The 26,624-nt window shown below is 38.0% G+C and overlaps 1 protein-coding gene across 12 annotated transcripts in view; it reads right to left on the bottom strand.

The window, feature by feature from the left end:
- SLC35D2 (solute carrier family 35 member D2) overlaps positions 1-26,624 on the bottom strand; it is a 58,666-nt gene that overhangs the window by 14,956 nt on the left and 17,086 nt on the right. For 5 of the 12 annotated variants that reach the window (XR_009599524.1, XM_060410845.1, XM_060410846.1 and 2 more), the window contains exons 4-10: positions 21,300-21,367; positions 14,986-15,057; positions 14,100-14,177; positions 13,548-13,616; positions 7,785-7,887; positions 6,229-6,321; positions 1,301-1,368 (exon numbers count right to left, since the gene is read on the bottom strand). Coding sequence is in view for 11 of the 12 variants with exons in the window: in XM_060410845.1 (XP_060266828.1) it covers positions 1,301-1,368; positions 6,229-6,321; positions 7,785-7,887; positions 13,548-13,616; positions 14,100-14,177; positions 14,986-15,057; positions 21,300-21,367 (551 nt within the window). In the remaining variant the exon portion in view is untranslated. Of the gene's footprint in view, positions 1-933; positions 1,207-1,300; positions 1,369-6,228; positions 6,322-7,784; positions 7,888-13,547; positions 13,617-14,099; positions 14,178-14,985; positions 15,058-21,299; positions 21,368-26,624 lie in introns of those variants that run through there. The other 7 variants (XM_042243039.1, XM_015093034.3, XM_042243043.1 and 4 more) reach the window with 5 other exon arrangements.

Raw genomic sequence — 26,624 nt, 5'->3', positions numbered from 1 at the left:
CTGGTCCCATCACTTCATGGGAAATAGATGGGGAAACAGTGGAAACAGTGTCAGACTATTTTGGGGGGCTCCAAAATCACTGCAGATGGTGACTGCAGCCATGAAATTCAAAGATGCTTACTCCTTGGAAGAAAAGTTATGACCAACCTAGATAGCATATTCAAAAGCAGAGACATTACTTTGCCAACCAAGGTCCGTCTAGTCAAGGCTATGGTTTTCCAGTGGTCATGTATGGATGTGAGAGTTGGGCTGTGAAGAAAGCTGAGCGCCGAAGAATTAATGCTTTTGAACTGTGGGAGAAGTGTTGGAGAAGACTCTTGAGAGTCGGACTGCAAAGAGATCCAACCAGTCCATTCTGAAGGAGATCAGCCCTGGGATTTCTTTGGAGGGAATGATGCTGAAGCTGAAACTCCAGTACTTTGGCCACCTCATGCGATGAGTTGACTCATTGGAAAAGACTTTGATGCTGGGAGGGATTGGGGGCAGGAGGAGAAGGGGACAACAGAGGATGAGATGGTTGGATGGCATCACTGACTCGGTGGACGTGAGACTGAGTGAACTCCAGGAGTTGGTGATGGACAGGGAGGCCTGGCGTGCTGTGATTAATGGGGTCGCAAAGAGTCAGACACGACTGAGCGACTGAACTGAACTGAACTGTATGTATTATCTATTTATGAAAGGGAATTTTCAAGTTTGGGGAACATATGAAAAGACACAAGCTGCAAGGCCCCTCAACAGAATGATACACCTGAGGAAAATTATAAGAACAAAAGCCTAAATTATTGAACAATGACCTGGGCAAATCTCCTCAGAAAACACCCTGAATATAACAGGTACAGCACTACAGAAAATGGTTATTTCCACATATTTATGTGAGGTGAGAATCTTGGGAAACTTGGGACACTGGGACGAAGACAAAAAAACACATTTGAATGTGATAGGGCAGCTGACTTTATTTCAAACTAACTTGCAGAAATCAATAGGCAACATCATATTTTGGAGGTCATTGGTCCCGATCCACTCCTCTGCTACAGAGCTTTGTGAAATTGCTCAGTCATGTTCAACGCTTTGTGACCCGATGGACTGTAGCCTGCCAGGCTCCTCAATCCATGGGCTTTTCCAGGCAAGAGTACTGGGGTGGGTTGCCATTTCCTTCTCCAAGGCTGCTACAGGGCTAAGTCTCAGAAAAAGCTGGAGAAGCACAGACTAAGGGATTTTGACAAAGCAGAGAGAATGTATATTTTGATTTGATTTATCAAGAGATATAAGAGACCAAAGCTTCTTATCTGTGGATTCTTACCCCAAAAAACAGGAAAGAAGAAACTGTATGATAAACAGAACATTCTTCCATTGATTGAACTCAGTAGCCTATTGTTTAAAAAAGCAAAGAAAACTAATGGTTAGAATAATAATACTGGTTTTATCAATCTGCACATTCTAGTACAAATTCCACTTTCACAAACAGAAAAATACAGTTTCAAAACTCCTGGGTAATATCAGCTGTGAGACATGGGGCAAATTACTTTTCTTCTCTGAACCTGAGGCTCATTTCACAAAATGGGAATTATTATTTTAAAAACTGCCTCAAAGGTCAATGTGAGGATTTAATGAAACTGTTTAGAACCTGGCTGGTGGCAAGAACAAAATGACAGTTATCATTGCTGTGGCTGTTTTAAAATTTTTACTAATTTCTAGTCATAAAATCAAGGTTGTGTTCACTTTTTAATAATCTTAAAAGAAAGTTTATTATAAAATTAATAATATTGGCAAGACTAAGAAAACTTTTAAGTTCACAAACTATTTTCAAGAATTTGCACAAAAGGAAAAGAGAGGAAGGGGAATTCCCTGATGGTCCAGCAGCCAGGACTCAGCATTTTCATTGCTGGGGCCCAAGTTCCAACCCTGGTCAGGGAACTAAGAGCAGCAAAAAAAAAAAAAAAAAAGAATTTATAGATCCTTAAAAGTATCATGAACAAATAAACGATTGTTTCCTATTTACAAACCAATCAAGTAACTGGGATAAAGGAGCTGGTAGAGAAGTTTAATGCTCAGCTTCTTCTCTTAGTTCCTAGGTGAGAAAATAAAATTAACCCTTTGGAAAAGATAGATAACAATAAAAAGGAGTATTTTATTCATGATTTTTCTCTTGCCTGAATCCAAAAATGATTTTACAGTGACTCAAGACTATATGTAAGAATGTGCTGAAGAACATGATTAAATATGACTTCTCTTTAGCAATACTTTGTTAGCCAAGTTTTAGTAACTTTATAGATTTAACACTAAATCCTCCTTAAGTTTATAATTCAAATTTTTAAACCAATTAAAGTGGAGTTCTCTTCTCTGACTAGGACAACTTTGTCACACTTTACTGTCACTGTTTCCTCAGTAATACTTTGCCCACCTTTCTTATGAAAAAAAAAAAAAAAACCACACATTAAATGTTGATAACCACCAAACCTGGTTGAGTACATGGGATCTGCATACTATTCTCTTTCCTTCTGAATAGGTTTGAAAGTTTTCATAATAAAACTTTTCTTTTTAACACTTACTTTTGAAATAAAAAATATAGTAAATATAAATCTGTCTTGCTGGCAAGCCCCAAGCCAATCAAAGGGTCAGAAAACATCAGGACATTTTATGCCAAGATTGTTAAAAGATCAAAATAAAACAGAAACTTACAGAAAACACTCTGTGTCTAAAAAGTTAAATAAAATTGGGAATAAGAGAAAGCCACATGCCCCAAACTTCAAACCAAAGATAGGAAACACTTATCTACTCAGAGAACTGGGAGTATTTATGAAAACAGTAAATAAAAACTGTATGTTCTTGATACCACATAAGCCATTGAGTACTATGTGGTAATTTGCATAAAAAATATTTGGATTCATTGCCAACTTCAGTAGATTTTAGTTTTATTCTGTTCCTTTAATAATGATGAAGCTGTGCTGGTGGCATTTTTAAAAATCACATAGCATGATACTTATTTGAAAACAGAGAATAATTTAAAATGAGTAACAACAAAGTACTTCCTGCTTTAAACTTACTATTTCTGTGAAAGTATGTTGGAATGTGAATCTTTTTCATTTTTCATTTTTTTTAAATCAGAAAAAGTCCTATTATTTATTTCTACCCATCAACTGCAATACATTAAATGTACTTTGAACTTATTGCAGTGATTTGATTAACTAAAGAAAGTTTACACATTATTTGCCAAGAACCTAATTTGTTAACAAGAGGAGCTGGCATTACTGACTTCGTTAATCACAAACAGAATCAAGGTGCTATTACCAGATCTGCTGACTGTGGAAGTCCAAGGTCCAGGAGTACAGTGAGTCACACACATGAGTCTCAACAGAATCTCTGACTCTTCCAGTCAACTGGGAAAAATGACTCATCAAAGTACTCCTTCCATTAACAAGAGAAGTTAACCTTTCACTCAAATTCACCAATCAGCTTTCAATACAATCAAACCAAACTTGGTAATAAAATGCAATTTTATATTGCAGACTAACACACCTAATTACATAGTTCACTACTTTGTTATATTTTGTTCACAGTCTAAAATGGATTCAGCCATGGTTAAAAGTGACCAGCTGGAAGAAATTCATGATGATTCAGTGAACACAGGGCAGAACAATGAAGTGAAAGAAATGAAAATCTTACCATTTTTCCTACAGAGTTTTTTAAAATTACTGATTACAGTACAAAAATACAAAAGTCATTAAGTTAAAAATTTGACTAACTTGTTAGTTATACTGATTACAGTATCTCATCTCTTTTAGCATCTCTTACCATATAACAAGTTAGTCAAATTTTTAACTTAATGACTTTTGTATTTTTGTAGAGGCCTTCTCTTACAGAAAAAAAAATATTTTTCTGATAATAATTTTTCTTATAGATGTTTAAATAAATCTATATATTTAGCTCTGATCCATCTGGAATTTCAGAGAATAGTTATCATTGCTTGGGCTCTAAGGTAACTATAGGAACTTCTGTTTGAAATCTTAAGAGACTGATCAAATGGAAGAGGCTAGACAGGGTAAATACTGAGATACTCCAGCATGGAAAGTCAGAATAGGAATACAATATTCTCCTAGAACACTAGAATTGAGTAAGCTGAAGAAAATCTAAGGTCTCTTATACTTTCTAAGCAATAGTGATAGGTCATGCTTTTTCATACATGAAGGAAAGAAACAAACACTTTCAATATACAAATTTAAAAACTGAGATTACAGCAGAGGGTGTGTTTCTAGAGCAAGACAGCCTCTTGGATCTCTCACCTACTTTCCTTGGAAAGTTATCTAAATATTGTGCCCTAGATTCCTTGCATATAAAATGGGGATAATTAATAATACCTTCTCCTCAGGCTATTGTGAGAATGTAATGAGACAGTTCATGTACACTGTTTCAAACAATGTCTGATAGAATGATTCCTTGATAATTCTTAGCTATTTTTATTATAGATGAGAAACTATAATAATTCTGCATAATAATAATAATTACAGCAGGTGGCAACTTCTGAAAGCACCAGGCTATAAGTTTGTAAGTCAATAACTTGAAGGTAGAAATACATATTCCTATTGAAATACTGTTATAAATTATTAACATAATACACGTAGTCTATTTTCAAAAGGTGCCTAAAATTCAGTTTCTGGTCACTATGCCATTCATAACATTGTTTCTATGGTGAAATAAGCTTTTAGTTTCAATCAAGTGTTCTAAGAGTTTCTAGATTTATACTTTAGAAATAAATATATATCTGAAAAGCTATAAAGCATCAGAATCTCAGAAGAGATGAATTCCAGAGACTCAAAAGAAAAACTCATTTTTATAATAATGAAAAGACTACTTCATTGAGGGCTCATAATTTCATCTTGTTTATGTAAAGCTGCTGGCACTAAATTGGTTTAACTAATGGTAACTGAAAAATAAGTACTGTGTTTTTAGATATTCTGCCTTTGTTCGTTATTAATAAAGACACTTGCTTTAACTTCCAATATTCTGAATTAACAGTGAGGCCCAGGTTCACAAACTGAGACTCCTATATTAAAACTGGTGTTTCTTGGTAGTCTTCAATATAAACACATGGAAATGGATGTTTACCCCTGGGGACATTGCTACTAAGCCAGTCCACTATTCCCTTGTTCTGAGAAAGGAATCAGGAAAGGGAGAAAGTATAGTTCTGAGAAGCAACAAGAAGCCCTAATATTCACCCCAGGAGTCCCCAGGAGTCTGCAGCCTTCTGAAGTCATTCAAACCCCCAGCAGGCAACAAGGGGCACTGATGCTCAATCAGTGTGCACCACACAACCATGCTGTTAAATGCAGAAATGCTGTCATATGGTAGGTAAACGTCTGCTGTGGTGGCAGGGGTAGGGGGGCTGTAAACACCACCCCAGCCTAGCAACAACTGGATTAATGAGGGTTAATGCCTGGCTACTGGTGCAAGGGGTGGGGTGGGCATCTGTGGAAGAGGCCAGAGGCCACACTGGACAAGGGTTTTGCCTAGCACATCTCGTTTCTCACACGAACTTCAAGTGGTGTGTCTGGCAACTTTCTGAGCCAGCACATTTCAAGGTGGCCATTGTGGATGTTATGGGGTGAACATCCACCCTCCCTAAGAGATACCCCCACGCCCCAGCTGAACCTCATATCCTTCTGCTAATTTACCTGTCTCTGACAGGTATGCAGCAGATAAGTGAACAGGGCAAATACCAAAAGAACAAGACCTCAAAATTCCAGATCCTGGAATATTTAGAGGCAGATGCCATGACATCTGGGATTAGCTTTAAAATCCATCATCAAATCATTCTTTACTTTGTGTGTATGTTTCCAAATGTCCATAATAAAGGTAATAAATAAGTAAATCCATTTTTTAAACTATCAAAATCCCTTTCAATGTTTATTAACTTTCCCAGGGTCCTCACACCAACAAAGGGGAAAGGGAGACTCAAACCCCAGATTTTAGTTATTGTTGTCTTGCTAAATGCTTCAAGGCCAGAGTTTTTTTGACTACTTCCTGCTACTTCCCAGGGATTTAAAGACAAATGCAAAGAAAGGAAAGTGCCAAAGGTATTACTGAGGATATCAAACATCTTGCTTTTGGAAATCCTAGTTACCTTTAAACACTTTTTTCCTTTATACACTTTTTATTTTAATGAGTACTGCAGGTTAAATATTAAAATTGTGAAGACTGCTAAGTAAGAATGAATGACTGTCATCAGCTTACCTGTCGAAGGTCTCCAGTGGAGACACTAATGATAAGAGTTGGGATAATCATGAAGCAGGCATTGTAGTAAAGCACTCCATATTTCCCTAACTCCTGCAAAAGCCAAGAAAACTCCACTCAATTTTAGAAATATAAAGCGTCAGATTTCCTGGAGCCATTTATTCGCCTGGAGCTATTTATACAACCATGTACTTATGCAGAGTTAGAATACACATTCTGACCAGTTCTGTATTTGAATATTTTCAGCAAACTTCTGGCATAAAATAAAATGCTTCAAGTATACTGCGATTTTTAAAAAAAATTTGTTTTACCCAAAAAATGAGATATAAAATGGATGGAGCTGGATAGACTCCGAGGTTCCACCAATCTTTAACTTGCTAATTGTTCCCTTTTTTTTTTTAAAGCATGCTATTCAGAACAGGAAGTCTGAAACAAAGTCAATAGCATTAAAAATGCTAATATAAAAAAAACTTCTTAAAAACATCTGTTCCTTCTATTAAGGAACAGCAGGGTTAAAACACCAGGTATCTTGTTTCCAATCTTGCATAAATTTAATTTTCATTAAAGAGACTACATCCACCACTTTCCATACAGGGTGACATATTGTGATTCTCAAAAGGCAACAAACCCAGTTACATAAAACTGCCATTAAAAAATAAATGAAAAATACAGTGCAGATAAAAAACAGCTCATAGGAATAAGCCTGTCCATCAAAGCAAACATCCTCGGTCAACACAAAGAACTGGGAACAAAGGAACATTTGCCTGGCCCATCCTCCAGAGCTTCCTGCACAGCTGGGGTAGGGGTAAGGGCTTGGAGCTCCAACCCAGGGGCAGCCACATGGGAAGAAAGCCCATCTGCCCACCCGCCCCTCATGAAAGGGCCTTACCATTTATCCATTCCAGTGATCTAACTCCACAGAGGAGGAAACTGAGGTTTGGAGACGTGAAGTCACATTAACCTGTCAGCCTGGTGGCTCAGATGATAAAGAATGCAGGAGACATGGGTTTGATCCCTGGGTCAGGAAGATCCCCTGGAGAAGGGAATGGCAGCCCACTCTAGTATTCTTGCCTGGAGAATTCCATGAGCAGAAGAGCCCGGTGGACTAGAGTCCATAGGGTCATAAAGAGTCGGACACTGCTGAGTGACCTTCACTTTCACTTTCTTCAGCAATACTTGTATCTGTAACCCACATCTCCAGACTCTCAAATTAGAGTTGCTTTCAGAATACTCCTGACTTTACTTGATCACTGATGGTGATGGTAAAAAAACTTTTAGTTTTACCTTGCCTTTCAAAATGATCCCCTTTCTATGTAGCATTCTTTCTTTGCACCCAAAATAGTGCCTGTTTTTCCATTCCTACCTAATTTTCACCCCAAATTTTGCATGACAAGGAATAACAAGATCTATGCACAGTATAATTTAAAAGAAATTAGTAATCTATAGATCATAACATGTAAATTAAATTACATGCCCGCTTTACAAGTTTATTTTTTCATGTTATTTCAGGGGTCAGATGACAAAGCCTAAAAGCCAAAGAAGTGAAAGTCTGGTACCTTTGGGTCCATTTTCTGTTTGGTGTAAACGCCATTCGCTGCCGTGAAGATATCATTCAGGAATACAAAAATATAGCCTTCCAAGTTAAAAGCAAGGTCAGAACTGGGAGGGAGAATACAAAGGAATATGATTATCAGAAACTCACAGCTTGGCCTCAGAGGCCTTCTGTTTTCTCTTTCCCTGATCAAATCCATTTGCAGTGCTGGTAAAACTGCATTTTCTCTGGCATACTTTCCCCCTGTGTGGCAGTGAATGGCTGATTCTTCTCCCCTGCCTCCAGACAAGAACAAAATCAGGCCACCAGGAAGCCTCAACTTAATCATAACAGCTTAAAACCAGACGGACATTAACCATCTTCCTTTGACTAGGAAGCCCTTCTTTTGCTAATAAATCAGCATGAGCCTTGTTTTCCTAAGGGGAGTGATTTGTTCAACCCACCTGTGGCTTTTCTTATTGTGGTACACAGAGCCATCCCCAGAGTACAGCCCTCTGGAGACAGCCGGGCAGTGACAGGCCAAAGAAGTCAAAGGAGGAACTGACACTTCCATCTGGTCCCCTAACAGTCCCTTTTACCACCAGTATCCTCACTATCCTGCCTATCAAAAAGGAAAGGCAGGGTCCATGTCCTCTGCTGCTGCTGCTGCTAAGTCGCTTCAGTCATGTCCGACTCTGTGCGACCCCAGAGACGGCAGCCCACCAGGCTCCCCCGTCCCTGGGATTCTCCAGGCAAGAGTACTGGAGTGGGGTGCCACTGCCTTCTCAGAAGTCCTCTGCAACTCCTCTAAGGCCTCTTTCTCCCCATTCTTTGAAGCCTTCTCTTCCATTTCCATTTTAAATAAACAACACTAGTATAAACATATTTGAGGGGAATATGGCAAAGGGAGGAGAGGAACCAACAGCTAAGCCCAGATATGACTCATCACCTGCACTTGACCTTGCAAACAGTACCACACCCATGTCATAATTCGTAAGTATGAATAATATACTTATGAATTATATATTGTCAAGGAGGTTTCTTCTATCATCTTTGGGTCAGCATCTGGGGGGCCTGCAAATTTAGCTGATAATAGAGTAACAGGAGAAAAAAATACAAATCACATTAAATATTTTACATGCACAGGAGTTCACAGAAAAGAAATGAAACTCAAGGAGGAGGTTAGACAATGGAGCTTATATACCACATAAACATAGCAGAGGGTGGGGGCTTCAAGGAATAAATAAATTGTGGAAAAGGCACTGGGAAATATATAGAGGAAACTTATGGAAGATAAGGGTTATTTTAATAAGGTTTGCTTATGCTGACTCATCTTGATGCTGACTCTCTGTGTCTGGTGATAAGAACTGCTTTCCTATTATGACTAAGGACCAGGGACACCTTCACAAAGGGAAATTTATGGTCTACTTTTATGCAGAAAAGGGGAAGGCAGAGAACTCTTCCCACACTTGTTGATTCTCAATTGCCTTCAACTCAAAATAACATTTATGTCAAAGTGGCACATTTTGGGGTGGCATATCCTTGTCCCCTTCAGTATCAAAATAAGATTATTTCCAACCAAAAAGAGGGAAATATGCAAAAAGCGCATCAAGATTGGAATGCAGATTAAACCAGACTTTGCCGGAAGCTTCCATTGGTATTACTTACCTACAAATATATTTGTGACATTATAATTTTAAATCATTGTAAATCAGAATTCTGTGGTTCCATCACAAAAATAGAATCTCTCAAAGGAGAGTTTTCCAAATCGTGCCTACCCCATTCAGCTCAGTGTAAAGAAGAACCTGCACAGAAGATGGGCTTATTACAGAGGACTGGCATATGTAACAAGATTCTATGGAAGCTCCTGAGAGTCTAAACTGAATTATCTGGAAAATGCAAAACAGTGTAGATAAAATAAGGATTTTGTATAACCAATTTAAAAAAAAAAAAAGAATCTGCCATCCTTAGGATGGCAAAGAGTTGAACAGGCAAAAACCTGAAGATTCCAGAGGAATGGAAAGGAAGTATTTTACTTACTTCCTCAGAGAGCCTTAGGGGAATTCTTGGAGTTTTCACATCTCCTACTTGAGGGGGACCAAGAATTCCCAACATCATCTGTTTAGGCCAGTTGTGAAAGCACAGAAGTTTGAGAAGAATTTACTTGTGTTATAGATGAGGGCAGAGTCATGGTTAACCCTTGGGATTGTCATTTAGGGGTGTTCACAGATATTCTATTTTAACTGTTATTGGCCATGCTTTGGTAACACATGTCACTTCTGGGGAAAACTTTGGAGAGTGAATGTACAATTCCCCACACATCTTCTTCCTTTCTTGATGAGAAAGAAAACCCCCTTTGAGGCAGAGGTTCCATCAGCCTGGGTCCCTGAGTAGCTATTAATGGGCAGAGCACCCCCACAGCATTAACTGATGTTGGTATGTATGTGGAATAGGGGGAAAATATATTTGGTATGTTAAACAACCAAGATGTGGGGTCTATTTGTTACAGCAGCCCAAACTGGCTCATCTATACGTGCATTTGATGAATTAATTTGAGTGACAGCAAAGAAAGGTGAGGTTACAGCTGGTCTGCAGCTAAGACTGCACTCATTACCCATAAGAAGGTTATCCATTCTGTGGGTGCTGAGGAAAGAAAAAGTCGAGAATTACTACTCCAAGCTGGCTCTTGGGTAGAAGTCAGATGTTTCAGGAAACACTATTTACCCTTTCAGCTCTTTAGAGTTATCACATATGTTAAATATGAGCTGAATTCCTACTAACCGCTTCTGGAAATGTGCCTTCACACACACAGTACCTGAACTGCGATTCTTCATCAAAGACTTACATTTTTATAAACTAATTTTTGCAAAAGTCTTCAATGATTCTAAGTCAGTGGTTTTCAAACTGAGCTCCAAGAAACCTAGAAAAGAGAGGAGGCCCAGTGGAGACCTCAGAGCCCTGGAGGAGGAAGGCACTTTCAATAGAACAAATCCCATTTTTAGCTACTTTATGTATCTTATTCTGTTTGAACAAAAGTCTTCATAACCAAAACTTAGGCTCTAAGTGTGGCTGCTTAATGTCTTGACCAGCAATGAAACCAAACAGGCCAGCTCAGACATAGCTAGAATTGGAGAAGAGGAAATTATAGATAAAAATTCAAACAGTAAACCCCGGCCTAGGTAAAGGACTAAACACATTTATAACAATAATTTGTTGTTCAGTTTCTAAGTCATGTCTCACTCTCTGCAACTGCATGGACCGCAGCACACAAGGCTTCCTTGTTCTTCACTGTCTCCCAGCATTTGTTCAAATTCATGTCCATTGAGTTGGTGATGCTATCTAACTATCTCATCCTCTGCCATCCCTTTCTCCTTTTGCCTTCAATTTTTCCTAGCATCAGGGTATTTTCCAGTGAGTCATCTCTTTGCATCATGTGGCCAAAGTATTGGAGCTTCAGCTTCAGCGTTAGTCTTTCCAATGAATATCCAGGGTTGATTTCCTTTAGGATTGACTGGTTTGATGTCCATGCAGTCTAAGGGACTTTTAAGAGTGTTCCCCAGCACCACAGTTTGAAAGCATCAATATTTTGGTGCTCAGCTTTCTTTATGGTCCAACTCTCACACTGGTACATGACTATTGGAAAAATCAGCTTTGACTATATGGACCTTTGTTGGCAAAGTGATGTCTCTGCTTTTTAATACGCTATTAGGTTTGTCATAGCTTTTCTTCCAAGGAGCAAGCATCTTTTAATTTCATCGCTGCAGTAACCATCCACAGTGGTTTTGGAGCCCAAGAAAAGAAAATATGTCACTGTTTCCACTTTTTCCCCTATTTGCAATATAGCAATAATAAACATCATTATTATTGCTAATATCTGTCACCGTCTACTAGAATGGAAACTCCATGAAGGTAAGAATTCTTATCTGTTTTATTAACTGCTAGATTCTTTAGCACATAGAATGATGCTTGGCATACAGTAAATGCTGCAACATGTTTCTGTTGGACTCAGCCATAAATTAGAGTGAATCCTGGCTCACTATTACATTTAATTCTCACAAGTGACTGTATTAGGGGGATGCTATTCTAATCTTCACTTAACAGTCAAAATAACTGAGACACAGGGAGGTTGAGTCGCTTGTTCTCAGTTATACAGCTGGTAAGTGAGGAGACTGGGACTTCCCTGGTGGCTCAGACGGTAAAGCATCTGTCTACGATGCGGGAGACCTGGGTTCAATCCCTGGGTTGGGAAGATCCTCTGGAGAAGGAAATGGCAACCCCCTCCAGTATTCTTGCCTGGATAATTCCATGGACAGAGGAGCCTGGTAGGCTACAGTCCATGGAGTCGCAAAGAGTCGGACACGACTGAGTGACTTCACTTCACCTCAAGTGAGGAGACTAGAATAAGGTTCCAGACATCCTGGCTCTGTAGCCCACACCACTAATTTGCAATTGATGATCCAGAACTCTTGTTTCTAAATGAGTTAATGAAACTAGTTTAACTGAAATTCCTCCAACCTTTTCTTTCTTCCCTTCACTTCATGTAGGTTTTTCTCTTCGATTACTGTTGTACCTCCATATCCACAGGGGATTGGTTCCAGGACCCCACACCTCTAACCCCTCCACATGCAGAACCCAAATCTGTGCATACTCAGGCCCCTTATATAAATCGATGTGCAAAGTTTGTATGCGACCTATGTTGTTGTTGGTGTTAGTCTCTCGTCGTGTCTGACTCTGTGACTCCATGGACTGTAGCCCACCAGGCTCCTCTGTCCATGGAATTCTCCAGGCAAGAATACTAGAGTGGGTAGCCATTCCTTTCTCCAGGGGATCTTTCTGACCCAGGGATCAAACCTGGGTCCCCTGCATTGCAGGTGAATTCTTTTACAATTTGAGCCACGAGGGAAGCCCTGATCTATGTACTCCCTCCCATATACTTTAAATCATCTCTAGATTACTTATAATACTTAATACAATGTAAATACCATGTAAATAGTTGCCAGTGCACAGCAAATTCAAGTTTTGCTTTTGGGGATTTTCTAGAATTAAAAAAATATATTTTTGATCCATACCTGGTTAAATCCACAGATGCAAAAGCCTCAGATACAAATAGCTAAATGTATCATAAATGAGGAAACAGGCACAGAGAGGCAAAGAAAGAGCTAACAGACAGGAGGGTTAAGTTTCCAACCCAAGAAAAATAACTACACACATACTTTAAACACTGTGCTATAAAGGGAGTCTGAGTGCCTGCTTTCAGATGCAAACTTGAAGTCCTTATTCCGGGTCAGACTTATTAATGAATAAGATAGCAGTCATACACTGGTATTGGCTCATGTCCCAAACATACAAATACATTTAATGAGAGTATTCCACCCTTGGAAATATTGACCGCTAAGTCATTACTAGAGGATAAAACAAATCAGCATATAAGGGCTTTACAAATCTGTTATATTCTTAGCCTAAGAACATCTCAAAACTCTTGGTAAAATTTTTATATTGAAGACAAACATTCAGTATTAAAAGTACACAGTTCATTTCTTTTATGAAGAAAAGCTGTATTAATATCTTGTAATGCTCGCTATACATATTTCTCGGAAATGATCTGGACAACTTGGAACTCAGTTTGACTTTCACAGTAATATATGGAGGTTCCACTAACATCAACAGATTTGTCTCTTAGCTGTTCAATTCAACTGCAACCAGATGGAAAATGAAAAATGAGGACAGGGCCAGGCCTGTTGTCAAAGACACAAAGGAGTTATTGAGCAGAAATAGTCCAAAGTCTTACCCAGCTGCTATGAAAGCACCAAGAATGATGGCAAAGACACTGACAATGATGTTCAAGGAATATTGTTTCCTGTAATAAATAAATAGTGGAGGATAGATAGGTAGATAGATAAAGAAAAGGAGGAGGAGAGGAAAAATACAAATTATACTTTTAAATAAACTGAGAATAGACATTGTTAACAGTTTTATAGCTATCATAAAATCTAATGGACAATGCTTTATGTAAAAAGAGCACTAAAAGCACATTAAATGGATTAGTAAATCAAACCAAATTTACTCTATTTCTTAAGTATTTGTCTTAATCTAATTACAAATGTATTTCTCTGTTCTCACTAGAGAGATGCTGGGACAAAATGCATAAAAGGTGAAGTAAGTCAGAAAGAGAAAGATAAATATTGTATTCTAATGCATATATACAGAATCTAGAAAAATGGTACTGAAGAATTTATTTACAGGGCAGCAGTGGAGAAACAGACATAGAGAACAGATTTATGGACACGGGGAGAGGGGAGGAGAGGGTGAGATGTATGGAAAGAGTAACATGGAGACTTACATTACTATATGTAAAACAGATAGCCAACAGGAATTTGCTGTATGGCTCAGGAAACTCAAACAGGGGCTCTGTATCAACCTAGAGGGGTGGGATGGGGCAGGAGATGGGAGGGAGGTTCAAAACGGAGGGGATATATGTATATATCTATGGCTGATTCATGTTGAGGTTTGACAGAAAACAGCAAAATTCTGTAAAGCAATTATCTTTCAATTAAAAAAAAAAAAGCAGAAGAGCTCCTGCTGGTAGGTCTAGTTGGTTTATACTTTTATCAAGCATCCAAAGATTAAGATAAAATTCAATAGTAAAGCTTAGAACACTGGACCATCATCCTAATTTCATTGTTTAGTAATCTCCACAGCAAAACCAAGAACCACCATTTTAGAGTCAACCTGAATATCTTTACATGAAAATTTTAAACCAACATTATAAGAATTAATTTATTCTGAAGTTACATCATAATTACTGCATCAGAATGAATTTCCCCGATCTCCTGCACACCTACTATAGTATAGCACACATCCTATACATGTGGACAACTTTTCCTTGCCATTCCAGAATCAGTGTATATTCCATTCAGCTCAGAAAACAGATTTACATCTGTTTTGCAGGGGTTGGTTTTTTTTAGAATTTTCTACTACACGTGCATATTATTTGTCTAATTATAAAATTATAACTTAAAAAAAAACACTCATAACATGTTAAGAAATCATGGAAATAGGAGTCTGCTTTTAAATGAATAAACCATTGGCCCTTAAGTTATTTCAACAAGCACTTCAAACCAACTATTTGTAAAGATGACTAGATGTTGAGAATTTGCTAGGTAAAAATAATGTGGGCATGTGGGGAGAGGACACCAAAGGAAGAGAGGAAAAAAAAAAAAAATCACCCGAGTATGATGGTTTCCAGGAGTAAAGTAAGTGGAATGGTAAATTTCCTGAGCACAGTGAACATCGGCAAGCTGTCAGAAAAGAATCAAGTATAATAACATCAGACACCAAGTACTTTTTTAATGTTTTACATTTTCAATTAAGCCCATTAATTTTCTAAATTAAATATAAAGAGTTAACTGTAATTATCACGTATATTACTAAGTCATATAAAATAATAAAAAGAAATGGAAATTTAATAATTTTATGCCACTTTTACTTATTAGCAATTCAAAATTTCATACTATCTGACTACTACAAAGTGTTGAAACTACAAAGATTGTGTTAAAAGATTATATGCAATGTGAACCTATACACCCTTTGACAAAACAAGTTAGGACTAAGTATGGACAGTCCTAACCTCAGATCTAATCACTTCTTGTTAGGAAACTTACCCTAAGATAATAACCCAGAGAAAAGAAAAAATTCATGTGCACAAAGGTGTTCACTGCAGTAGTGTCTTTGGGGAAAATATCAGAAACAATCTAAATATCAGACAAGGCAATGATCAAACAAATTCGGGTTAAATCCACTTGAGGGAACATTATGCACTAATCCTATAATATAAAACTTCACCACTCTTAGAAAACAAACGTTAAATAAATCAAGGAGGTAACAAAACTATGTAGAGTCTACAACTGTAATAAGATACATTCTATGTACAGAAAGAGACTGAAAGTGAATATTTAAAATAGGATAAAGTTATGGGTAATGTTCCCAAAAAACTTTATGTAGAAGGCCACATTCACTGCCTTTTAAAAATACTTATGAGCCTTTCACTCAAAACCCAGAGATTCCAGGACACAGCTCAATGCACAGCCACAGACTGCCAGGGCTGGAAAAACCCACCTCCATCTGTTTCCAGTGTGACTCTCAGAAGATGTGACCTAAAGAAGGAAAGTCAGAACCTTAAGGGAGAGGGGGCAGCTCCTCCTGACCAGACCTTCAGAGGGGTTTCCCACAACAACCAGAGAGCAGTGCAGAAAGAATTTTCAGGAACTTTATATCCACACTTAAAGATGTCTTATGAGACTGGTTTGAATGGCCTTTTTCAAAGCAAGATTTTTTAAAAGTCATTATTTTCAATTAAATTCAAAAAAATACTTTTAGATGATGCCTTTTAAAAGCAGCAAGGGAAATCCCTCATCGTCCAGTGGTTTGGACTCTGCACTCTCAGTGCCAAAGACATGGGTTCGAGCCCTAGTTAGGGAACTAATATCCCATAAGCTGTACATTGTGGCCAAAAAGAAAAAATAATTTAAAAAAAAATAAAAGCAGATATGGATACTTAATAGTAAAAAGCTGAATGTTCTTCCCCTAAGATCAGGAATAAGACTAGGATGTTTGCTCTCACCACTATATCTATTTCATATTGCACTTGAATTTCTAGATAGGGCAATTAGTCCGAAAAAAAAAAAAAAGCATATAGTTTGGAAAAAAGAAAAGAAAGTTGTCTCTATTTTCAGATGATATATATATATATATCTAGAAACTCCTAAGAAATCCACCATAAAATTATTAGAACAAATGAAATAAGTATGCATGAAACAGAATATACAAAAATCAATTGCACTTCTATATACTAGCAATGAGCAACCCAAAAAGGAAATGAGCAATCCAAAAAGGAAATGAACAACTCCATTTATGATAGCATTAAAAAGAAAAAAATTCTTAGGAGTAACTTAACAAAAGCAGTGTAAGAACTGGAATAAACTACAAACTACCAAATATTGTTAAAGGATGAAAGAAGATTAAATGGAAAGACACTCCATGCTATGGAACAGAGACTTAATGTTGTTAAAATGGAAATACTTCTCAAATAAATCTATAGATTCAGCACAACCCCTATCAAAATTTCAACCACCTTTTCATCCAGCAATGGACAGACTAATTCTAAAATCAGTGTGGAAATACAAGAAAACCAACAAACCAAAACAATCTTGAAAAAGAAGAACAAAGTTGGTGAGCCCAATTTCAAAACTTACTACAAAGCTACAATTTTCAGTATTATCTGGTACTGGTTTAAAGTTAAACATTTAATCAAAGCATTAAGATTGAGAATCAAGAAAGAAATCTTTCTAATTAATTAGAAATGTTAAATTAATTTTTAACCAGGGTACCAAGACCATACAATGGGGAAATAACAGTCTTTCAATAAATAGCACTGAAACAACTCAACATTCATATGCAAAAGAATGATTTTGGACCCCTACCTCACTTTACATGTAAAAAATTATCTCAAAATATATCAAAGACCTAAATATAGGAAAACTAAGGCAATGGCACCCCACTCCAGTACTCTTGCCTGGAAAATCCCATGGACAGAGGAGCCTGGTAGGCTGCAGTCCATGGGGTCGCTGAGGGTCGGACACATCTGAGCGACTTCACTTCCACTTTTCACTTTCATGCATTGGAGAAGGAAATGGCAACCCACGCCAGTGTTCTTGCCTGGAGAATCCCAGGGACAGGGGAGCCTGGTGGGCTGCCCTCTATGGGGTTGCACAGAGTCAGACACGACTCAAGTGACTTAGCAGCAGGAGCCACATAAAACTCTTAAATGAAAGAATAGGATTATATCTTTATGACCCTGGATCAGGCAAAGTTTTTCTTAGACACAATACCAAAAGCACAGCAACAATAACAAAAAATAGATATATCAGACTTTACCAAAATGTAAATGTTTATAAATAGATAAAGAACATGTGATAGATCCAAACAGTAGAATCTTATACCATCTTACTAAGGAATGAAATTTTGATACATGCTACAACATGGATGAAACTTAAAAACATCACACTAACTGAAATAAACTGGACATAATAAAATGAAAATATTGTATGATTCCATTTGTATGAAATATCTAGAACAGGCAAATTCATAGAGACAGTAAGTAAAACAGATTACCAGGGCTGGGGGGGGGGGAGGGGGAATGGGGCATTATTGTTTAATGATACAGAATTTCTGTTGGGGATGATGAAAACTTCCTGGAAATAGGTAGTGGTGATGGTTGCTCAAGACTGTGGATATATGTAATAAACTGTCCACTTAAAAATGGTTAAAATGTTTAGATTAGGTATGTTTAACTTTAATTATTAACTAAATTTTTAAAACCTTAAAACTTTTGTGCTTCGAAGCACACCATCAAGAGAGTAAAAAGACAATCCACAGAATACGAGAAAATTTTGCAATCATGTACATAATAAAGCACCTGTATCTAGAATATATATATAAAGACAAAACTCAATAATAAAAAGATAAATAACCCTATTAAAAATAGGCAAAGGACTTGAATAGACATTCCTCCAAAGAAGCCATATAAATGGCTGATAAGCACATGAAAAGGTAGTCAGCATCATTAGTCATCAGGGAAACGCAAATCAAAACCACAGTGAGATACCACTTCACAGCCACTGCAACAGCTATAATCAAAAAGACAGACAATAACAAATTTGGCAAGAATGTAGAGAAATTGTAACCCTCATACATTGCTGGTGGGAAAGTAAAATGGTACAGCCACTTTGGAAAATAGTTTGGCAGTTCCTCAAAATGTTAAACACATATGACTCAGCAATCCCACTCCCAGGTATGGACCCAGTTGATGGCACTTAATCAGGCCCAAAACCATGAAGGCATCTTGGTCTTTCTTTTTCTCATACACTGTATGTTATTAATCAGGACACTGTGTTAGCCCTTCCTTCCAAATATATCCAGCACCCATACTATGGCCTCAGTCTTATAACAAAAATAAGTAGGGGACCCTTGGAGAAATGGCAGAAAAAGTCTGATGAACCTGGACATCATGTGCCAGGAAGCAAGGAAGTAATCAAAGACTACTGGAGTCCTAGAACATAGGAGTCAACTCTAAGAGCTCCCACTGACCTGAGATGATACAATTTAAGCATCAAAAGATGCCTATAATGAACTAAAACATTAGGTAAATGAAACAAATAGCTCAATGGAACAGAATAGACAGCCCAGAAATAAACCCACAACAAACAGAGTCAACTGATCTCTGACAAAGCAGTAAATACAGTTCAAGGGAGAAAGGCCAGCCTTTCAAGAAATGGTTTTCAAACAACCGGACATCTACATGTTAAAAAAAAACTGAATCTAGAGACAGGCTTTATACCTATCACAAAACTTAACTTCAAAATGGACCATACACCTAAATGTAAAACATAAAACCTCTGGAAGATAATGTAGGAGAAAATCTAGGGGACCCTGGTTTGGTAATGAGTTTTTAGATAAAATATCAAAGGCATAATCCATGAAAGAAAAAAAATGATAGTGGAACGTCATTAAAATGTAAACTCCTGCTCTGAGAAACAGTGTTAAGAGAATGAAAAGGCAAGCTATAGACTGAGAGAAAATATTTGCAAAGTGCGTATCTCATATGGGACTTGTAAATAACAATTCACGAGTTAATAATGCTGGTAAAAAATGAAACAAGCAAAAAACAGCAGTTCACTACTGAAGGTGACACACACTGATTTATTACTCTGGCTGCTTAAAAATAAAGCTTTTATCCTGCCTTTCCTGTATGAAATGGTGAATGGAAATTTGTATTCAGGAGGAGAAGGGGACGACAGAGGATGAGATGGCTGGATGGTATCACTGACTCGATGGACATGAGTCTGAGTGAACTCCGGGAGTTGGTGATGGACAGAGAGGCCCGGCATGCTGCGATACATGGGGTCGCAAAGAGTCAGACATGACTGAGCGACTGAACTGAACTGAACTGAGGAAGTTTAGATAATAACTGCAGAAGGGGAGATATAGTTTAGAAAATCATCATTTTTCAATTTGTAATGAAATAATAGATCTACACAATGATCATCAATGTGTGCTAACCTCATTAGGTAAAAAATTGATGGGGAACATTCTAATGAAGGGACCAGACTGACCCCTTAAAATCATTAAAGATAGAATTTTTGATCAATTAAATATCATTAGAAGTGGGATAAAACATTATGTGCCCTATGAGGTGATGCAGAAGAAAGAACCCAACATCACTAATAAACTGATCTTGCCTGAAAAACTGAATCTGAATTTGATTAAGCCTCTAGAGCCAACTTCCAGTTTACTGAAAACAGGGGAGACAGAAACATACCAGATGACACCATGTATAAGCAATTTCCTTCCTTCCTCCTCAGTCTTACTTGCTGAAAGCCTTCATCTTCCTCTTCTGCTAAGCATGCAGAAAAGTGTTGAAGAACACCTCTAATAAAGATGTTCCTAGATCACTAAAAAAAAAAAAAAAAAAAAGAAGCCCTCATCTACCCAGACCCCCAGTGCATGAGCTGGGCAGCTATCAGGGTAACTGAAGGCACTCCCATGCTGCAAGTGGGCTCAGAGACAGGCCAAGGGGTTACATGGCAATACAGCAATAGCACTTGCCACAGGAAGATTTAATACAAATTTGGAAATTAAGGAAAATTGGTTGATGTAATCCCAGAAAGAAACAACTAAAAGGTATAATCAGAAACAGGATTGCACACTTTGTTTTTCACAACCGCCACAATCTGCCCTTTCCAAACAAGAGTGAAAGGCAATAGATTCTATGTACTTTCTCCTTCTGGTTTACTTCCTACCTGCCTCTTTTCTACTCTTCCTGTACTAACAGACTTTATTCCACTTCTGTCACCCTTTACATAAACTTGATTTTCTCATTATTCACATCTTTTTCATAAGGTTCGTGACCTGAATGTGTATTCATTAGGCTACATATTTCACACCACATTTTCCAATTTATAGGATGACTTGTTCATTGTACACTTCCATTTTCATTTTTATAGGGACTATTAACAAAGTCTCTATTTTATAGTCAAAGGACCATAAAATAAATGCAGATGCAAACTTCAGAAATGTGTATCACATACTTGAAAATAATATCTGTCATTAATTTTTCCTCATACCAAACTTGAACTACACAAAAACTGAGAGTGTTCCTGCTTTTATAAAACTGTGATGGAATCAAAAGTTACACAGAACCACATTCGTATAAATGAATCTTCCCGGAAAATCATATGCTCTCTATCTTGATTTCTACAGATCTCACATTCTATCTTCAGACTTGGACATAAAGAAAACTATATCAGCTTTTTAACATTTCTAAAGCATTATCAAACTCAAAACTACCTTATTTCCTTAAATTATGAAATATTATTATCTTCCATATCGCCCAAGCAATATCTTGAAAAATCAAAGTTTATCTCTGTGACACTAAAAGGAAACTAGTGAAGAACTGACAATCAACCATTATTCTGCACTCTACCTTAATTTACTTGTGCTTGCTAATCCACTTATGTGGTTTCCAACGTAGAGGAGAGGCAGAGGAAACAGCTTCAATTAAAAAAAAAAAAAAAAAAAAGAATATTTGGTTAGAACTCCAATAACATTTTCCTTTATCAATAAAGATGGTGACACTCAATCCCCATTAAAAAGCAAATCATTCAGAGTTCCTTTCCTTGCAATGACTGAATTTTCCAGAATCCAGAACACATACAAGTTTCTCCATGTGATCAAAAAATAGGTATGCAGTGATATCCCCAATCCTGGTGGTGGTGGGGAAGGTGGATAGAAACAGAAATTTTGGCCTTGCCCATATTAGTAGACCGTTTCCCTAAAACAAAGCTCTGAACAAGCACCTCTCTTGGGCAGAGACCTCTAGCTAGGTTGGTGAGTTGAGGATGGGTGCTTATAGTTTATAAACTCTATAAATATAGATCATGGATGAGGTTCAGAAAGCCATTGAAAAAGTGTGCAAACTTCTGCTATCTAGGCATATAAGCACTTTTCTGGATGAAGACAAAGGTTCATATCTCACTGACGTGTCAAATAGTTAGTGACGTTTTCAAAAAGCTGTGTATGCTGGCCACATTACTTTGTCTTAAAGGCCTAGAATAAATAAATATCTACCAAGGTTAAACAATGTAGCCTGTTCTCCCAAGAAGCAAGCATCTTTTAATTTCATGCTTGCAGTCACCATCTGCAGTGATTTTTGGAGCCCCGCCAAAATTAAGTCTGTCACTATTTCCCCATCTATTTGCCATGAAGTGATGGGACTGGATGCTCTTACATTAATTTTTTGAACGTTGAGTTTCAAGCCAACTTTTTTACTCTCCTTTCATTTTCATCAAGAGGCTCTTTAGTTTCTCTTCACTTTCTGCCATTAGAGTGGTAGCATCTGCATATCTTAGATTGTTGATATTTCTCCCAGCAATCTTGATTCCAGCTTGTGCTTCATCCAGCCCTGCATTTCACATGATGTACTCTGCATATAAGTTAAATAAGCAGGGTGACAATATACAGCCTTGATGTACTCCCTTCTGGATATGGAACCAGTCTAACCATGTCCAGTTCTAACTGTTGCTTCCTGACCTGTATACAGATTTCTCAGGAGGCAGGTAAGATGGTCTGCTATTTCCATCTCTTTAAGAATTTTCCACAGTTTGTTTTGATCCACACAGTCAAAGGCTTTGGCATAATCAATAAAGCAGAGATAGATGCTTCTCCAGAACTCTCTTGCTTTCTCGATGATCCAACGGATGCTGGCAATTTGATCTCTGGTTCCTCTGCCTTTTCTAAATCCAGCTTGAACATCTGGAAGTTCACAGTTCACATACTGATGAAGTCTGGCTTGGAGAATTTTGAGCATTACTTTACTAGCATGTGAGATGAGTGCAATTATACGATAGTTTGAGCATTCTTTGGCATTGCCTTTCTTTGGGACTGGAATGAAAACTGACCTTTTCCAGTCCTGTGGCCACTGCTGAGTTTTCCAAATTTGCTGGCATATTGCATGCAGCACTTTCACAGCATCAACTTTTAGGATTTGAAATAGCTCAACTGAAATTCCATCACCTCCATTATCTTTGTTTGTAGTGATGCTTTGTAAGGCCCACTTGACTTTGCATTCGAGGATGTCTGTCTCTAGATGAGTGATCACACCATCGTGGTTCTTTGGGTCATGAAGATCTTTTTTGTATAGTTCTTCTGTGTACTGTTGCCACCTCTTCTTAATATCTTCTGCTTCTGTTTGGTCCATATGATTTCAGTCCTTTACTATGCTCATCTTTGCATGAAATGTTCACTTGGTATCTCTAATTTTCTGGAAGAGATCTCTAGTCTTTCCCATTCTATTGTTTTCCTCTATTTCTTTACAGGCTTTCTTATCTCTGCTTGCTATTTTTTGGAACTCTGCATTCAAATGGTTATATCTTTCCTTTTCTCCTTTGCCTTTCACTTCTCTTTTCTCAGCTATTTGTAAGGCCTTCTCAGACAACCATTTTGCCTTTTTGCATTTCTTTTTCTTGGGGATGGTCTTGATCACCACCTCCTGTACAATGTCATGAACCTCTGTCCATAGTTCTTCAGGCACTTTGTCTATCAGATGCAATCCCTTGAATCTATTTGTCACTTCCACTGTATAATTTGTCACTTCCACTGTATAAGGGATTTGATTTGTGAAGGGGTGTAAGGAAGTGAAACTAACACATCCCCCTGCCTGAAGCTTGCCACTCAAGGAGATATTTACAAGAATTAAATGGTCTTTTTACTTTGTTTCCTTACCTCCCCACCATCTCTGATCCATAAAAGAACCTGGTATTCAGGCCTCAACGAGACAGTTATTTTGAGGCCTAGCCTGTCTTCTTAGGCAGCTGGCTCCCCAAATAAAGTCCCTTCCTTGTCTCAATGCTTCATTTCTTGGATTTATTGGCCTACTTTTTATTTATTTATGTGGCAAGTAAAGCAAACTTGAACTCCTTAACACAACCACAATTAGAAAGCATTTATTCTTTGGCATTCAGCCTTCTTTATCATCCAACCCTCACATCATACATGACAACTGGAAAAACCATAACCTTGACTATACAGTTTTAATTAACAGTAATCTTTTGAAGTTCCAACTGCCTGATCTTTGTTGCAAAAATTTTTACATACGATGGCTCCTCCCTTACCTCTTTGGAGCACTCTCTCAGAGCTATCTCAGATGAGAGACTGCCTCCTGGGCTTAAGTCCTCATTTTGTCTTCAAAATAAAACATAATTCTCAACTTTCAGGTTGTGTGTTTTTTTCTGGTCAACAATGTTCTGGTTAACAGTGTACAACTGACTCAATCATGCTGCTGCTGCTGCTAAGTCGCTTCAGTCCTGTCCGACTCTGTGCAACCCCATAGACGGCAGCCCACCAGGCTCCCCCAACCCTGGGATTCTCCAGGCAAGAACACTGGAGTGGGGTCCCATGTCCTTCTCCAATGCATGAAAGTGAAAAGTGAAAGTGAAGTCACTCAGTCTTGTCTGACTCTTAGCGACCCCATGGACTGCAGACTATCAGGCTCCTCCATCCATGTGATTTTCCAGGCAAGAGTACTGGAGTGGGGTGCCATTGCCTTCTCCGGACTCAACCATACAGCTGGTGATATTACAGTTTCAGAGGTTCTTAGATATTGAAGAGAATCAGTTGCCCCTACTACCACGTAGAATTCAAAATAAAGGCAGTACTGACTTCCAGTTTCTGGTAACCATGGGCAAAATTATTTGTGCTAATACTGCTGCTGAAAACAATTAAAAATGCTAGGTAAAATAATTTAAAACCGTCATAAGGCATGAAAGGGCTAGGAAGATAGTGAGGAACTCCTAGGTCAAAAATAAAGGGGGAACAGAAACCCAGAGAGAAACAATGGAAGCCAGAGATAGCAGAATTACATCTCTGAAGCTCTGCCAAAGCCGAATTCAAACAAGAATATATTTCAAAAACAAAGGAATTTTTTTCCCCTTTTTCAGACAAAACTGAAGAGAATTTAAGCAGACCATCAGTAAATTCTAAAGAAGGTAGTTGGAGTCAGGAGGAAAACGGCAAGTGTGAGATCCACAAAGGAAAGAAAAACAAAGGAAGCAGTAAATATAAATGGACATTTTCTTAAAAGAAAATTAAAATGTATTATGAGATTTAGAGTGTTAAAGCACTTAGTGGCAAGAGCATATAAGTTGGGAGGAAAAAGAAATGGAGTGAAAGTCCTTGTATTGTTGACAGGGAGAACACATTCACCATTATAATTTGGTAAGTTAGGCATGCCTGTTTTGGATTCCAGGGAAACACTGAAAGAACTGAAACAAGAGTTCCACCTTGTACAATTAAACACTTTAATGCACCAGGAAGGTTTAACTAACTTAAAATTTTAGGCACCTATGGGAATTCCCTGGCAGTCCACTGGTTAGAGCTCTGTGCTTCCACTGCAGGGGGCATGGGTTCGATCCCTGGTCAGGGAACTAAGATTCCCACATGCTGCGTAGTGGGACAAAAAAAAAAAAAAAAAAAACCTACGCACTTAATCATAATACAGAAAACAAAACAAAATAACCTAACAAATACTGAGAGAAATGGACAAATCCATAATCAGAGATAATGACTGTAACAGTATCTCCATTCTCACATGCTCTTAAAAATGTGACATTCATACTCCCTTCCATCCAAAGGTAGGCTTCCCTTGTGGCTCAGCTGGTGAAGAAACTGCCTGCAATGTGGGAGACTTGGGTTCGATCCCTGGGTTGGGAAGATCCCCTGGAGAAGGGAAAGGCTACCCACTCCAGTATTTTGGCCTGGAGAATTCCATGGACTATACAGTCCATGGAGCCGTGAAGAGTCAAACACGGCTGAACCACTTTCACTTTCACTTTCCATCCAGAGGTAGGGTCTATGTCCTAACAGCAAAAGGTAACTAGAACATAGATAAAAGGCATCTCAAATAAACCCCCAGCAAACAACATACTTAATGGCGAAATATTAAAAGCTTTCCCTTTGAGATCAGACCAAAATGCCCAGGATTTACATTACTGAATTGTAGGTGCTATGCTATACAAGAAAGCAAGTAAAAGAAATGAAAGAATGTTGCAGATACAAAAACAATATACAAAAGAAAGATGAACATGTGCACCTGAGAAATGGGCTATTTCATGCTATATCACTAAACAAAGGTCATCAGCTATTGCAGCCACCACCTGTGCAGCCACAGCCTATGGTGAGCTGCTGAGGCCTAAGGGAACTCAGGAAGGAAAGAAAACCTGCCATATAGGAGCCATCAGACTGCAGTTGCTCCCACATGAGACTTAAGGAAATTTGGGACATGAAAACAGGATACTGGCCCAGATAGCTGAGGTGCATATCACAGGAATGATTTCCAAGCCCAGATTTTGCATCTTCTTGTACACAGAAAACTGCTATATACCTTAAGTTAACATATTTGGTTTTCTTTAATTAACAGTAATTGTTTGAAGTTCAGACGATCTTCACTTTGTTACAAACTCCTGTATGTCCTAGCTCCCTGCCTCAACTCCTCAGAGAGGTTCTCTCACAATTACTTGAGGTGCTGCCTCCCAGGCTTGAAGTCCTAAAAATTCCCGCTGAATAAACTGCAATTCAGAAATTTAAGGTTTGTGAACAATTTTAAGTCAACATACCTCTAACTTTCCAAATAATCTTTTTTTGCCCATGCCTTGCAGCATTCGGGATCTTAGTTCCTGACCAGGGATCAAACCTGTGCCATCTGCAATGGAACTGCAGAGTCCTAACACTAGACACTAGGAAATTTCCGTGTTTA

Source organism: Ovis aries, chromosome 2 (assembly GCF_016772045.2).
Source record: "Ovis aries strain OAR_USU_Benz2616 breed Rambouillet chromosome 2, ARS-UI_Ramb_v3.0, whole genome shotgun sequence".
Lineage (NCBI taxonomy): Eukaryota > Metazoa > Chordata > Mammalia > Artiodactyla > Bovidae > Ovis > Ovis aries.
The sequence above is the reverse complement of the archived record's forward strand: the minus strand, read 5'-3'. Positions and strand labels throughout refer to the sequence as shown.